This window comes from Chenopodium album, chromosome 2, assembly GCF_948465745.1.
Source record: "Chenopodium album chromosome 2, dcCheAlbu1.1, whole genome shotgun sequence".
Lineage (NCBI taxonomy): Eukaryota > Viridiplantae > Streptophyta > Magnoliopsida > Caryophyllales > Amaranthaceae > Chenopodium > Chenopodium album.
In genome coordinates, this window is record NC_137835.1 from 2,152,919 (window position 1) to 2,169,254 (window position 16,336).

General features: G+C 32.1%; 3 protein-coding genes across 3 annotated transcripts; 1 reads left to right on the plus strand and 2 right to left on the minus strand.

Moving 5' to 3' along the window:
• The first annotated feature begins 207 nt into the window (after window positions 1–207).
• Window positions 208–4,449, plus strand: LOC145606024 (protein NLP6-like). The gene is made up of 5 exons (XM_081662089.1): window positions 208–403; window positions 903–1,471; window positions 2,347–2,394; window positions 2,474–3,437; window positions 3,947–4,449. The coding sequence occupies exons 1-5, from the start codon at window positions 208–210 to the stop codon at window positions 4,447–4,449; spliced, it is 2,280 nt and encodes a 759-aa protein (XP_081518215.1).
• Window positions 4,450–5,795: 1,346 nt separating this feature from the next.
• LOC145579222 (histone H4) lies at window positions 5,796–6,279 on the minus strand. The gene has a single exon (XM_081636473.1). The coding sequence runs from the start codon at window positions 6,241–6,243 to the stop codon at window positions 5,932–5,934; it is 312 nt and encodes a 103-aa protein (XP_081492599.1). The 5' UTR covers window positions 6,244–6,279; the 3' UTR covers window positions 5,796–5,931.
• A 6,021-nt stretch (window positions 6,280–12,300) lies between these two features.
• Window positions 12,301–15,378, minus strand: LOC145579232 (bidirectional sugar transporter SWEET4-like). Its single transcript, XM_081636481.1, has 5 exons — window positions 15,267–15,378; window positions 15,152–15,188; window positions 14,354–14,732; window positions 14,062–14,181; window positions 12,301–12,717 (listed from the first exon to the last, which is right to left on the minus strand). The coding sequence occupies exons 1-5, from the start codon at window positions 15,307–15,309 to the stop codon at window positions 12,526–12,528; spliced, it is 771 nt and encodes a 256-aa protein (XP_081492607.1). The 5' UTR covers window positions 15,310–15,378; the 3' UTR covers window positions 12,301–12,525.
• Between the last annotated feature and the right edge of the window lie 958 nt (window positions 15,379–16,336).

The window sequence follows — 16,336 nt, forward strand, 5'->3', positions numbered from 1 at the left end:
TTTTGCCTCTTCAATTAATCAAATACCTACTTTTAATATTACATCACTCTTCTGAATTCAACAAAAATTATTTCCATTATTATAGTCTTACATGCTATAATCCCTTTACCTCTAATATAAATTGAGAAAGAACACACAGAAAAGAATGAAATTGAACAAGAGGGTTTCCATAATTCATACTAGTATTTCCACCAAATATTCTTCTGAATGGAAGCTCAACCCCATAACCAGGGATCATGGAGGAGGGAAGAAAAGAGAGAAAAAGAAGAAAACGAGGAAAGGGTATATCTGGAAATTGATTATCCCTCACCTGAAGCCCAGCTCAATCCTATGTTGTTAACTTTGCCTTCTTGCCGCTCTCCTCCCAGTAATTCCTCTGTTTCGGATTCGGATACAAATTTAGGTATATATATATATATTTTTTTTAATAGTTGGTGTACTTGAGTGCACAAACGACATAACTATGCAATTACTTCGTATATTGCTTTATCAATTGTCATTTTTTAAAAAAAATTATTACAAAATTGTTCTATTACAAACCTACGGAGTAAATATATTGGTAAAAGGGATATTCTCTATAGTAGCTGATCAAAACAAGCAATGATGTGAATGTGCATAATAATGTTAAATACAGTACGTAGTAATGTGGGGTTTTGTTGTTGGTATCATGTCTACTTCCATTAATTCTTACCATTAGCATGACTGGTTACTTAGAAGTTTAAAAATTTGAAGTTTTCACGAGTTTTACACTAGTAAGTAGTGGTTTTAGTAATGTAAGTATAAATAAGTTCAGGAAAATTTAGGTAAGAAAAATTTATTTATTTTCCAATGATGTTAGGCTCTTGCTTTGTGTTACTCTCTGCTGGCTGCTCTGCATCATTTATGGCTTGTATCATCTGTAGGTCAAAACATTGAGGATGATCATGATGAGATGATGCTTTCAACTATGTTTACGGGATTTACTCCTTTTGACGACATTGATGTACATGTGCTTGTATCATCTATCATCAAAGAGAAGATGACACAGGCGCTCAGGTGCTTCATCGAATCAACTGAACACCGTCAGATTTTAGCTCAGATTTGGGCACCTGTTAAGAGTGGGAATCATTATGTGTTGACAACCACAGAGCAACCCTTTGTTTTAGGGAGACATACTAATGTCTTGAATCAGTATAGGAGTGTTTCTTTGATGTATATGTTCTCTATTGATGACGAAAGTGTAGCAACTCACGGATTACCAGCCCGCGTTTTCAGACAAAAAATGTCAGAGTGGTCGCCCAATGTTCAGTACTACACCAGCAAAGAGTATCCTCAAGTCAATCATGCAAAGCATCATAACATCAGAGGAACCTTGGCTTTGCCTATCTTTGAACCTTCAGGGAAGTCCTGTCTTGGTGTGCTTGAGCTTGTAATGACATCCCAGAAGATCAACTATGCTCCTGAAGTTGATGAGATCTGCAAAGCTCTCGAGGTTGGTTTATCTTTGTTCAAAACGGAGAGATGTATTGTCTCTGCCGCACTCTTTGCTTGCTCCCTATCCCATGTTTTTGTTGTGAAATATCTTTTGTGATTTTGGGTATTTTGTCACTGATATCTTCATTGAAAATTATGACACACATTGTTTATTTGTGTCCCCATTCAACTTGTGGGTCTTAATTTATTATACTTCATTTTTTTAGATGCATCATTTGCAAAGACATGGAATACTAAGCAATATTTGGATATGAGAGAGATAGAAAGAAAAGAAGTACCCATGCCTAATAATATAAGAACTTGACCATTCCTTATTACTCATCAGTGTTGTCAAGTACTTGACCACATATTGAGATGAGCAAGAGTCCTTGGAAAACTATGCATGCCAATGTATGGTTTTCATTGCATTCCAGCCTCTAGGATCTTCTTTTTAAGTTTCTGATATGTGCGGAATAGAAAGTGGAACTAGAGTTAGGTGGTTTTTAATTAAAACAAATTATTCCACGCTCTTTGCTGTATTGACATTCAAATAGTTAACATTGCTTTCAAGAGCTTCAATGTCCAAAAACTTTGAAATCCATATCTATTGTCTCCATTTGTTCCCAACTAAGGGTTTTTTATTTTTTTTTGGTTTACTTTTTACTATTTTTTTTATTTTTTATTTTTTATAAATAAATACTCCTACTTTTCTTGGCTTAAAATACAACATCAATCTATGAAGTCATTGTGAATTTAATTTTATACTTTGTATGTCATATATGTGCTTAGTGCTCACCTATACCTCTTTGGTAGGCTTACTGCATGTGTTTAGGAAGTCATTATGCTTTCAAATGTTCAATGATGCCTCTTTACAGAATTTCATCCCTTTTCCAGGCAGTAAATTTGAAGAGTTCACAGATACTGGATCCTCAAAGCATCCAGGTAAGTGTTTTTTGCAATTCTTGAATTCCAGTGTCCCCTTAATCTCTAAAGACTAATAGTGACAATTATGCTTATCCAGGTCTGTAATGTAGGTCGCCAAAATGCACTTGCGGAAGTCTTGGAAGTCTTGACTAAGCTGTGTGAAACTTATAAACTACCTCTGGCACAGACTTGGGTTCCTTGCAGGCATAGGTGTGTTCTAGCCTGTGGTGGTGGTCCGAAGCAAAGTTGTTCCAGCTTTGATGGAAGCTGTATTGAACAAGTAAGCTTGTCCACATCTGATGTCGCATTCTATGTTTTAGATGCTCATATGTGGGGCTTCCGAGAGGCCTGTGCTGAGCATCATCTTCAGAAAGGGCAGGGTGTTGCCGGGAGGTCATTTTCATCCCATGGTTTGAGTTACTGCCGAGGTATTTCACAATTTTGTAAAATCGAATACCCATTGGTGCACTATTCTCGTATGTTTGGGTTAAATGGCAGCTTTGCTATCTGTTTAAGGAGCAAACATACAGGAGACGATTATTATATTCTCGAGTTTTTTCTCCCTCTTAGCTTAAAAGACAGTACAGAGCAGCTTAACTTGCTAGGCTCCATATTGGCTACAATGAGGCAAAATCTCCAGAATCTAATGGTAGCTTCTGGGAGAACTCTGGAAGAGGAAAGGGATCATATGGAAACCATTGAAGTGTCAGTGAATGAGAATCTGGACCTACAAATTGAATCTAATTGGTCTGTTGCAAAGCTCAAGCTTGTGGATGAATATTTCCAAGTTACCGGTAAAACAATGAGCTTGAATGCCCTTACTCAGCATTCTGTTCCTGTTCCTGTTGAATTGGAAACTCTAGACAGACAGCTAACATCTGAAACAGGTTCTTCAGATGATGAAATAATTCTTGTTGATGAAAACAATCTCCCTTCTTTAGAAATCAGACAGTCAGAAATGACTACACATGTTAATGCAAAAGCTGGAAACAAAATAACCGTGGAAGATATTGTTCCACTATTTTCGCTGAAGCTAGTAGATGCAGCAAAACAACTGGGAGGTATGTTTGTTTTGATCTGAACAATTTACAATGATCAGAAAATTGAAGCAAACTATGCTTTTACTACACTTCATGCTGCGTAGATAAATAGTTACTTCGTATTTTTTATGTTTTTATTTATCTGTTGGTTTATGCTAAGTTGTCTTGATGAGCCATTCCAGCTGTGGATTAGTAGTAATTTTTTCTTTGAATTGAAAGAAGAAGCTTCCACTCATCTTAGTCATTGTCACTGAAATTCAAGCACTTGAGGAAATTGTTGGACTGTGGCTATGGGCAATATTCATTTTTTGGCTTTAACTCTTTTTTTGTATATAGTTATATTATTGTATTGCTAATTTACTACGGAGTACAAATTTAGTTATTTGCTCTTCTGAAGTTTTTTGATTTCTGGTCCTTAAGGCCAGCTGATATGATTTATGCCTTATGACTTGACTTCTCATAATCTTTTTCCATTTCCTTTTTCAAGTACAAGTATTTTGTAACAAGTTTATAATATGCATCAATTTCAGTCAGCAGGTCAACATTGAAGCGCAAATGCAGACAATTTAAAATTGATAGATGGCCATCAAGCACAAAAAAGAGTGTCAAAATTTTCAGAAGCAAACCTGGATATGCTTCTATAAGTTCTGCACAGATTAATTCAAGCACCCCTGCTAATCAAGTTGGTGATGAACAGAATCTTGAGTTCCTACAGGTCTCAAATCATGGTCCATCAAGTGCAAGACTAGATGGAACTGGTATCATCTTCACAGTGAAGGCCAAATACAAGGAGGATCTAATTAAATTTAGTTTCTCATCAACATCCTGTTTTACTCAACTGAAGGAAGAAGTGAGCAAGAGGCTAAATCTGGACTCAAGTAGTTTTAAGGTCAAGTATCGTGACGACGATGATGATCTTGTGTTAATCACCTGCGACACTGACCTGCAGTATTTTCTGTGTAATTCAGAGGTGTCCAAGACAGTGAAATTGTTGATTTATGACTCAATGGGAGAGAACCAACATGATTGTTGAAATTCTATCTACAATGTGCATTTGTGCTGCGCATAGATCCAGCCTTTGATGTACTTAGTAAAATATAGTCATTTTGCACTTCTGAAATCATCATGCTGGCATCAAGTTCATGCCGGCAACATTATGTAATTTCTGATTCCTGAAAAGTGTGTTAACAGATTAAGTTAATGAGAACATCAATTAGTACTCATCCCCAATTGCCTGATCTATGTTTTATCTTTTTCATTTATAGGATTCTTTGTTAAGTTCAGTAAGGTCTCTATTCAAGTGTGAAGAAGTATAGAAATCGGAATTGATAAAGATAACATAATGTACACCAACTAGCTAATATTGTACCAAATCTAACTTCAGAATCCACCAGTCAATCTTCAACTGGTGAACCCTGCTGGCCTGCTAATCAGTTTAATAGTTTATATTCAGATATCTCTATTTCTCTTGGGCTAGCACCTCTTATTGGACAGGTAACAGCAAAAACAACCTCCTATCTCTAGGACAATTGTCTGTGAGATCACCAAATGCAAATGCCGTGAACGCCATAATGCAGACACAGTTCCATAGTTTCCTCTGAAGCTAGCAGATTCAGCAAAAGGACATGAAGGTAAGTTTTATTGTTTTGTTTTCATTGTTCAGAAAACAGACAATGAAGCACACTTTGGTTTTGCTACCCGACTGCAAGTGTTGGAAACATCTCATTAGTAACCAGAAGCTGTAGAACTGTCTCCAAGAGTGAACCCAAACGATTGTATTCTAATCAACCCGGCTAGTCCTTCAATCAATCAAACAAACAAAGCCTTAATCCCGGCTTGTCCTGTTGGAACAAAACTCATTGGAAAACAGTTCACCATTTCACAATACCTAAATTGAACATGTAAGGGCTGTATTAATTAGACTGCAAAGCAACATTTTCCCAAAGCCTTATAAATAGAGATGTGCAAATAAAGCAGATCAGAGTATCTACTAATCTGTAATAGGATACACCATTGCGCTACATCCTGCAAATAATCTCTCAAATTTTAGTAACTTGTTTCTGATTTTGCACATACTACAAGAGTATAACATCAATCAAACCAAGTCCATAACACAAAACCATATGCTGCTGTTGAAAATGGCAATGTATTGTACATTACTCAACTTTTTTACTTGCCCGATTAAACTGAATTAAACTTCCAAACAGATCTAACAATTTTACGGAGTAGGTGAGAAACCTCACCCAAATCGCCAAATGCTCAATCGAACACAAACAAATAATAACAAAGACCAAAACACTGAGTATAAATTAATAGACACAAATCCATTAGAAAACCAGAGAAGAATATCACATTAAAGAAACTAATTAATTTCATATAATATAACAATACTTTCAGAAAATTACATAACAGAGATCCACATATCTCAATTTAAAAACCCCTAATCACAAAATACTTTCCATAATAATACTACCACTAAATAACCCACATAAACCCTAAAAACAGTACAAACAACCTAACCACCAAAACCGTAGAGAGTACGGCCTTGCCTCTTAAGTGCATAGACAACATCCATAGCAGTGACCGTCTTACGGCGAGCGTGCTCGGTGTAGGTAACAGCATCCCTGATGACATTCTCCAAAAATATCTTCAAAACACCGCGAGTCTCTTCATAGATGAGGCCACTAATCCTCTTAACACCACCTCGACGAGCAAGACGACGAATGGCGGGCTTAGTGATACCCTGAATGTTGTCTCTCAACACCTTCCTGTGCCTCTTGGCACCTCCCTTTCCGAGACCCTTGCCTCCCTTTCCTCTTCCTGACATTTTCTTACTCAAAGAATTTGTTAAATTTTTGAGATTTGGTTTTGGATGTGAATGTGGTGAAAAATGAAGTGGGAAAAGGGGGTTTATATAGTGGTGGGTGAGTTGGAAAATTTAAGATTTGGTTTTGGAGGGAGTTTTTGCGCGTTGATTTGAGACTGTTGGATTGGATTGTATCGGACGGTTTGTGTTGGCGATCCGTGTCGAGTGTTATGAAGCTTTTTGGGTCGTGGATTAGTTTGATCTGACGGTTGGTTTTAGCGATTGTGTGAGTTGTGGATTGTAGTTTGGAATATATTAGAGATGTGGGCCAGGGGCACGTGGTGGTTCTTGCTAAATATGGATGGTTTATTGGTTTTAGTCTAGAATCTCTTCCCTGAAACACTGAATTTTTTTACTCCTCTAATCTGAATTTTTTTTTATCTGGTTTGATGTGACCTCATTCAATAATTTGACTAGATTTTGAGTATATTTTAATATTCCCTCGTATATTATATTTTAGGTGTTTCAAAATGATGTACCCATATTGAATCTATTCCTTTTTTTTTTTAATTTTATTTTCCTAATTTGGTCTTATAATTTCTAATCCCATTAGTCGATTGATGACATGGTAATAATTAAATATTCTGATTGGTCATCAATCCCATTAGTGGATTGATGACATGGCATTTAATTGATATTACTCACGTTAAACAAGCATTGTAATTGATGTTTTCCAAAGAAAAAAACAGAACATTTAATAAGATAAAACTAATTCACAAACTTTAAAAAACATTGGGTGTACAATAATTATTGTACATCCACTATAAAGATAGACTAGATTGATCAAAAGTTACCTCTAAAATAAATAAAAGCTACCCTAATATGCATAAAAGTAATCCAATACAAATAAAAATTATTAGTAAAGAATCACATTTTAAATAACTAAAAATCAATTATTTGTGATTAAATGTAATTAAATTACCATTATAAAACTTTTCTTATTGTCTATTTATATTAAAAATTGTATTATGTTAAAAGTTACCCAAAGAAAGGCAAAAAGTTACCCTAAAATTAGGTAAAAGTTACCCTTATAATGCTCGATGTACAGTAAAATTAGTGTAAACTGGGTGTATACAAAAGTTTTTGAAACTAATATAATTAAGCAATTTTTGTACTAAAATGTAAGATTCCAAATATTATTCATTCTCTTATTTTTTTGTGATTGATTCTATATGGTACTAACAAAGTGAAACGGAGGGAGTACTAATTTATGCAGGAAAAAATTACTCTATATCAAAATGGATTTGTTAGATTCGTCTCATCATGCACTTTTTAAATATGTAATTTTTATGAAAATTTTAATTCGCAATTAAAGATATTTAACAATGAGTATTGATGATAAAAAGTTATAATCTGATCTGGTTTGAATCTTTCTAATCTAATCAATTTATTAAGGAATAGGTAATAAGTAGAGGAAGTCCCAATTAATCAATATGATAAACAAAATTTGTTTATCAAATGGCCAAAATGGTAAATAAAACAACATAAATGCCCAGCCATCATGGCATTTTCGTAAATGTATTAACAACAGTGGGACCCATATTTACTAAAAAGTGCTTTCAAAAAAAAAATTTACTAAAAAATTGTTGATTTATTTACAATTTTGTCATTTGATAAACAAATTTTGTTTATCATATTAATAAACTTGTATTTTCTCGTAAAAAGTTCAAGAGAACAAATCATGAGTACTTTTATATATATATATATACAATCAATTAAGTACTTGAGTTTGCCTTTTAATTTAGGAGTTTTTTTTTTCTCATACGATGAATGTTTAAGTAGATTGACGAGCCTTATTTGGTTGGCTAAATATTTTGTGGAGAGTCAAAATTTTCATAAATTTCGTTTTCACCTTCTTGTTTGGTTGACACAAAAAAAGTGAAAAATGAGGGCAATGAAAGTTCAAGAGAATTTTGACTTCCCACGAAACATGAAAATTCACTTACATTACCCCCTTGGTAAGTTGAAATTCCCATGGGAATTCACTTTCTCTATTCTTAACCAAACCAATTTGTTGAATTCCCATAATTTTGATGCTGAAATTTATTTCCCACAAATTGAAATTTCATTGGAAATTACATTTCCCTAATGAGTCATACAACCCCTGATTTTGTGGTTATATTACATTAGAATTACAATACAGTAAAAAGTGCTTTCAAAAAAAATAAAAAATGTGTAAAATAGTATAATTTGTTTATGTGTTTTTAACTTTTTATTACTTTATTTTTTACTTACCATAAGAGATTACTAAAATTTATATTAATTTTTATTTAGAAAAAATAAAAACCATTAATCAAACATTTGGCATTTCTTCTCAAAACAATCTTACCTTTTGAAATATGGAAACAATCCAACATTCGACCTGTTCAAAACATTTCTTTTTACCTATATTTTTTAATTTGTTTTCCTTAATCTATCTCCTCACACTTCATTATCCTCTTCCATGACAACTCACCAAAACTACCACCAGCCTTTCATAACTATCACCGCCTAACTATCACAGGCAAGGGAAAGCTACAAGCTCCTTTTAATAAACTAGTATACTCCGTGATTTTTAGTCGCAAGATGTTAAAATGATGAGCAAACATATTGTAGTTTATAAAAATAAATAATTAGATAATGTAGTTTTTATTGTATCCACGTCATAATTTGAGTGGATTGAATTTTATTTGAAAAAACAAATAGTGTAGCTTGCACTACTACAAAAACTGGCAAAGAGACCCGTTGAAATATGCCTAAAAGACCGCCTCACAACGGGTCTCTATCTCAGGGGTCTGTTTGATAAAGAGACCCGTTCTTGAGGGGGGTCTGTTTAGGAAGACGAAAAGACCCGTTGTAAGTTATAACAGGTATGTTATGTAAGGTATGAAATTAATAGTTTAGAAGAAAAACAGACCTGTTGTTTGAGTTAGGGGGTCTTTTTAGTGTCATCAAACAAACCTATTATGTTAAATAACAGGTCTGTTTGTTCTCTTACTTTTTTAAAAAATAAAAAATAAAAATTCTTTTCGCTTTAAATTATTTTATTATTTTGCAGGCTCGTATTTGAATTTCAAAAATGTTGTTTTATGCAATACAAAAATTGACGGAACATACGAAGTAAATTGTGAGTACACTATATAAGACCATGAAAAATAATAATGCAATAAATTTAAAGTTACGTGATACAAGAAAATCATCCAACATAAAATTTGAAAAAATAAAATTTTAAGTGAAATTTACAATAATAATTAACATCAATAATGGCTTCAATACTCCATTTCTCCATTGTTTGATGACATCACGCAAACCTGACAAAAAAAAAATCAATCTTAATGAAAATGCTATAAAAGCTCTAGTATTACTCGTATAATGGTTAATTGGTTATCCAACAAAGATAAGAAAAAATATGTAGCTAATTAATAATGTAACATTAATTGATTAAGATAATATAGTACTGCTAAAACACTAATAAACGACATACTTATTTAGTTACCCAATTAATCATAATAAATCAAGAAGAACACCTGCAACTCTGCATTGAAAAAGTGAATGAACTCCAAAAAAAACTACAACAACAATCTCCGCAAAACCTTCATTAATCAACCAACTCAGAGAAATGACCCTGCAAGCGAGACCCGAAAAAAGGACTACAACCACAACGAAGATGGAAGCAATTGTAATAAAGAATTCTACTCGAAAACTAATTTGAAAACATAGTCAATAATAATAAAATAAAAACCAATTTACAAATCTATTACCTCAATTTTGTTTAGAAGATAGGCCATCAATTAGACAACAATTCTTCAAAATTCCAGATCCATTAGCATAAGAGGTTGAGCTTCTTTCTATATTGATAATTTTTGTAGAGATAATGAATTAATTGTTGGTTTATGTTGTTTATTTTTCCACATCTCCCTTTAACTTGACGATTTCTGAAACTTGAGAAAAAATGGGATAAAAATGCAGTGTTTTGATTCAATGGAGAAGGGAAGAGTAAGTGAAGGGTTGACGGCGGATCCATAAAAAGAGGATGAGGGTTTTCATTTGGGGTTGGGCTTTTGTCTTGGGCGGAGGTTTTGAAGAGAGAATCGGTGAATAAATTTTAACAAAAATAATGATATACGGTAACAAAAAAGTAAAAATAAAATTAAATAAAATAATTAAAAAAGAGTACCAAAAATAAAAAGGTCGGTGTAGTGTAGGTAGAGGGGAAAGGTAAGAGACCCTCAAGATTAAAGAACGACTCTCTTATCTCTCTCTTTTTTTTCCTAACACACATAACAGACCCGTTACAATTAATATAGGATCTCTTACATCAAACAGACCCGTTAGTTAAATAACGGGTCTTTAATTGGGGGTTATTTTTCCAAGTTTTGTAGTAGTTTTGTTTGAGCAGGGTTGCTTAATCAAGCTACATCAATGTTTCACTCCAACAATAAGTTACATGCTTGCATTTTTTTAAAAATTTAGGGTTGATGAGTGTACACATCAAAGACAGATTGAAGATGTAAAGAATGAGAAAATAATTATGGGATAGATATAAGTAGTAAAGAAATTGAAACACAATATTTAACGTAGGAAAAGTATAAAAAAAATCTTACGATTGACAAGCACTAAAATAATTCAATTCAATAAAAAAATAGGAGAATACAAGAACCATTAAAAAGGCTTGTAGTACAGGAAAACTTTCACTATATAAACTCATAATGGAGTAGTACAAAAAGGTAATATTGGATTCGTAGAGAAAAGGTGAATTGTTTGAGAATTATAAGAAGACAAAAGACTTATGTGTATGGTTTGGCATCTTGTGTATGTATGTTGATTGAATGCCCAGACATATATATATAGTTGAAAATGAAGCTTGGAAGAAATGGATGAAAGATTTCAGTACTTCCTTCATTACTCTTGTATCCATAATATTGTAGAATGTTCACGAACCATGCATTCTAGTTGCTTCCTATGTTCAGGAATTTTCTAAATCATCTTAGTGGTTTGTATGATACAAGTCAGTAAGAAAATACCAACCTTGCTACATGTATACAGAAACTTCTAGATTATTATCATTTTAGTGGTTTGTATGATACAATTTAATAGTAAGAAAATATAGAGAAATGAGGAGCAATACCAACCACAAGCTTCTAGAACATGAACAAATAATCCATCAAAATAATGGCCTGGACTATTACAATTTGGGCTACACCCAACCACAAGCAAGTCCTTTTTATGCACCATTGGACTTTAAAGTTGTTAAAACTAAAAGTGCATTAAATTCACGTGAATTTCACATTTCCACTTATATAACCTTAAACCTGAAATTATTTAAACTTCTTTTATTCGTAAGTTGAACTTGAGCAAACTCATTAGCCTTCGCTTTTTTTATTTTTATAAATTGATTTTAATATAATTTTTCACTTCTTTTAGCTAGGAAAAGAAAACTTGGATTAAAGTAGTTAAGATAAGTAATTATCAGGTGAATAGATTACACTCTAATTCTCTAAATAGGTTTAGATAAGTTCATAGATGGTCAAATTATTATGCTCACTTTGTTTTTTAATTATTTTTGAGATATATAAGTTCATTCAATGATAAGCTTATTTGAGAAAAATAAGTTATGAGGGATTAATAAGGGTAGACATAGACCAAGTTCAATTTATGGATAAATAAACTCCATTACTAATAATATCTAAATTGATTTTGTTAAATAAGTTCACATATTAGTGGTTTTTTTTCCCTTCTTAAATTTAAATAAGATTATTAGTTCAAGAAAAATAAGGGAGTATTGTCTTATCCACATTTCACTCATCTGATCTTGTATCATCTTATTTGAATTGATTATCCCTTGACCTTCATTTCATATCACTTGAGTAACTAGATTTACATTATATATTATCTTAGCTCAACTAATTATAAGGTATCATCCCAATCAAATGGTAGTGTTTTTTTTTTAAAAATTTATTTTATATATTTTTAAAATTTTAAAAAATAAGATTCATAATTCTTGAACTAAATTAAATTATTGACTGAAGTCATATAACATTGACAATAAAATTTGAATAAGACATTTTATTATATGGATGCAACACAACATACATGGCTACTATATTATTCAAAGGAAAAAAAAGTCCCATACTTAATTATTAAGATGGGTCCAATTACTGGCAAAAAATTGCATGATTTTTCATACTTAGAAATTTATGGTTGATCAGGTGGTCCATCTCGTGTACCATCCTAGCTCCATTAACCCACAATGGGATTGGGCTTTTATGGTTTTTGGGCCCGACCATTATGGGGTAATTGGGCCGCCTTTGCAGAGTCTTCATTGTATATAACTTCAGTTAAGCCCACTGTACTTTTGAGTTTCCTTGCTGCTATCTGCTCTTTCGTGGACTTGTAGTATGTTGCATACAATATCAGTTGAACCAATGCAAATATTGTACCCAGTCCATTTGGTGCCTGTGTTGGGAAGCAATGACCCTTTATTAAAAATTCAAAACTAATACTCGTACTAAAAATTAAATAATACGGAGTATATCTGTAATACTAATTTTTTTCCCGATAATTTTACAATGATTACAATAATTATGTAGACATTGTAATAATGTATAAGACCTTATCAATAAAATTTAAGCCGATGGTTAGTATCTTTGCCTTCATAATTGGTTTTATTTGTTAATTTTATACTCGTAGTAGGGAAAAAAAAAAAAAAAAAAAAAAAAAACTATATATTGGTTTATATATTGGACAGTTGTTAAACTCTATATGAATGTTTCTGCAAACTTGCGGTTGTTATTGTCAGCATAGACTAAGGCCCTGTTTGATTCACCTTAATTTTGCTGAACTGAAATTATTTTTACTGAACTGAACTTAATTTTACTGAATTGAACTTAATTTTACTGAACTGAAATTATTTTTACTGAACTTAAATTATTTTTACTGAAATTATTTTTACTGATTTTCTATTATAATTCTTTTTTAAGAAAACTGAATTTTACTGAACTGAACTTATTTTTACTGAACTGAAATTATTTTTACTGAATTGAACTTATTTTTACTGAACTGAAATTATTTTTACTAAATATTATTTTTTTAAGGTGAAGAGAACAGGGCCTAATTAAATGCTCGTTTAAATAATAATAATAATAATAAAAAATTAAATGCTTAGCATATCGTGTAATCTTTACAGTGTTAAGATCAATGTTGTTGTATTCATGGCGGACAATTATATTGCAGACTGGCAGAGTGTTCTGTGATGTACATGTATTGATGTATAGTATAAAAATGGTTTCAAGCAACAAATTTTTGATTGATTTTTGTTTTGTCTCTATTTTATTTTTTTTGGGGAAAATTATGTACACGTAGCTTTAAAACAAAATTGAAAGCCAAACATATTAATTGATAAAATTCTCTCTTACATGTTTAAAAATGAAAGTTCACTTTTTATACTATTATAAATTAGTACGTTTCCTCAAAAAAAAAAAAAAAAAAAAAAAAAAAAAAAAAGTACATATACTATACGAGTACAATATAACACATATACGGAGTACGAGATAAGTACCAAGCAACCCTTAACAAGTTAATGGGGTATCTCATAACATTAGGGGTTTAAAAAGAGACATAATCGCATTGTATTCATGAACTCTTATGGCAAAGTTTTCATGCTTGATTTTATCACAGAATATTTCACTAGCCTAAATTAGGCGTTATACCAAGTAATTGCTCTTAATTATATCTACTCCTCGTAATTAAATTTTCCATGCGTTGATGCATGCGAGATATATATAGAGAGAAGGTACTTACGGCAATGTAAGGGTCCAAGGGAAACAAAGCATAGACGGTCCATGCAATGCCATTAGTAAATGAAGCAATTGATAGAGAAAATGGCATGTACTCCACACTTTTCGTCGTTATCACCAATTTCTGTACAAATAAACATAAATTAGAAAATCGCTAACACGTATCAAAATGAGACTTAACCAATTTCTATAGATCGCACTAAAAACTTGTATAAAACAGGTGTATTTTGTACGGAGTACAAGTTATACTAATATATACTTTAGTTACGGAGTATTAATTAAGGAGTAATAATTACCATAACCGACAAAGGAGAAGCATACATCATGATGTTGCAAACGATGGCAATCATACCAACAATTGAAGACCTACGCTTGGTAGTATGAGTTAAACCGAGGACCAAGGCAGTCATAATTCCCACAATTATAATCTCAACAATTGCAATTAACACAATCTTAAGCTTATTTTTCTTGTCAGAGTAAATCACAAAGAGTATCAAGTAGATTAGCTCAATAAAAAAGCCAGCCCCATTAATTGTCACCACCAAAATGCTATTTGGGTGAATAAATGGTAGACCATACACCACCCAAAGCATGCAATTCACAAATGTGGCTAAGTATGGCACTGATGAGTATTGTCCCACCGTCTTCTTCTTGTGTATTCCGATGAATGTTGGCCTGAAATTAGGGAAGCAATTTCAAATGAAAATCTCCTACAAGTTTAAGCATAACAATTTACGATACTTTTTATATGTATGTGGATGTCAGCTACCTTAGTTTATTAGCTGATTAAGATTTTAAAGGTCGTGACACTCAAGAATTAAATCCAATTTACATTTTTGCTATGTATGACTTTCTTCATACCAAAGATAATGAAGCCCTCAATTGCATAATAATACTACTTCATATATAATCCTAGAAATTAACTATTATTGCATTGGTATTTCAAACTGACAAGCATGGAGTATTACGATATTGAGCTACTAACATGTTTGCTACCCCGGCTATCCACGCACATTTTAGTTTATGCTCCGTGTATGATTTATATGCACAATTGCATTAATACAAAAAAAAATCTATCATTGATAGAAACTTACAATGGAGACAAGAACAAGAACAAAGCTGTTATATTCCCTGAAAAAAGATTACAATGTAAATTAGTTTATAGAAGTAAAATTAACAAGGCCTAGGTAGATTAATCATTATAATTACCTATAATTCCGGCCGCAAAACGAATTGCACTAGGTGAAATCATGATTAAAATTGGATAAACAAAAAATTTTGACCAAGAAGGAGATTAATCAATAAATTTGTGTAGGAATAATGGTATTAAAAGAAAGAAAAGAGCTAGTTATTATATATCTATAGTTTGAATGTAAAATAGGTTTTTTAAATTTTGGGCTCTCCAATATATAATTTGACTTATCACAAGTATCTAAATGTAAGTTGAACACGTACCAAAATCCAAAATAAAGGGAAAATGTTAAAAAAGGAAAAGAAAATGGAAGCTAAAACTGGTTGTTCACTTGCATGACATGTTAAACAAAAACTAGGGAGATCACGAAAATGTGAAGGGCTAAATTGCACATGCAAGTGATAATTTGCTGAATTTTAAGGAGTGATAATTTATAGAGAGAAAGTTGCAAAATTTGGCACTGCCTTCTAGAATATTAATGACATTAATTTGCAATTTGGTAGTATGTACTTATATATTATCATATCTTATTTTATTTTTCATGAAATATATATAATAATGTTACAAATATATACTTGTCAAGCCATACCGATTTTATTCATATATAGACATAAAAATATAGAGACAAGCTCTAACTTATCCTCATAAATGTTTTATGTCCAGGCCACCTATATTTACATATGGCAATTTGATTGCATGCATGCCATATTGCTTGTTGCATGTAGGATTTGCCTTTGTTTGTGGTAAGATCGTTTTAAGTTTAATATAGGATAATGACGTAAACGAGATCAAGAACCTTATACGAAGTATTTTTGAGATAAGGCAGAGTCGACGAATAATAGATTAGTTAGTTATAAGAATATATGCTAATAATTATGCAAAAGCTAGGGAGATTTCATCAATAACCTTATTGACTAAGCTAGCTACTTAGACAATATACTTATTAGCTAGGAACCTCATGCTTCTTTTGACGTAGTGGAAAAGGAACGAAAATGGGATATTGTTTGCTTGTGTTACGTTCACACAAACATTTTTTCCCCTTGCTTTATAAGTAATCGTTAGAAGGTAAAATTGTTTAACTGGCGTT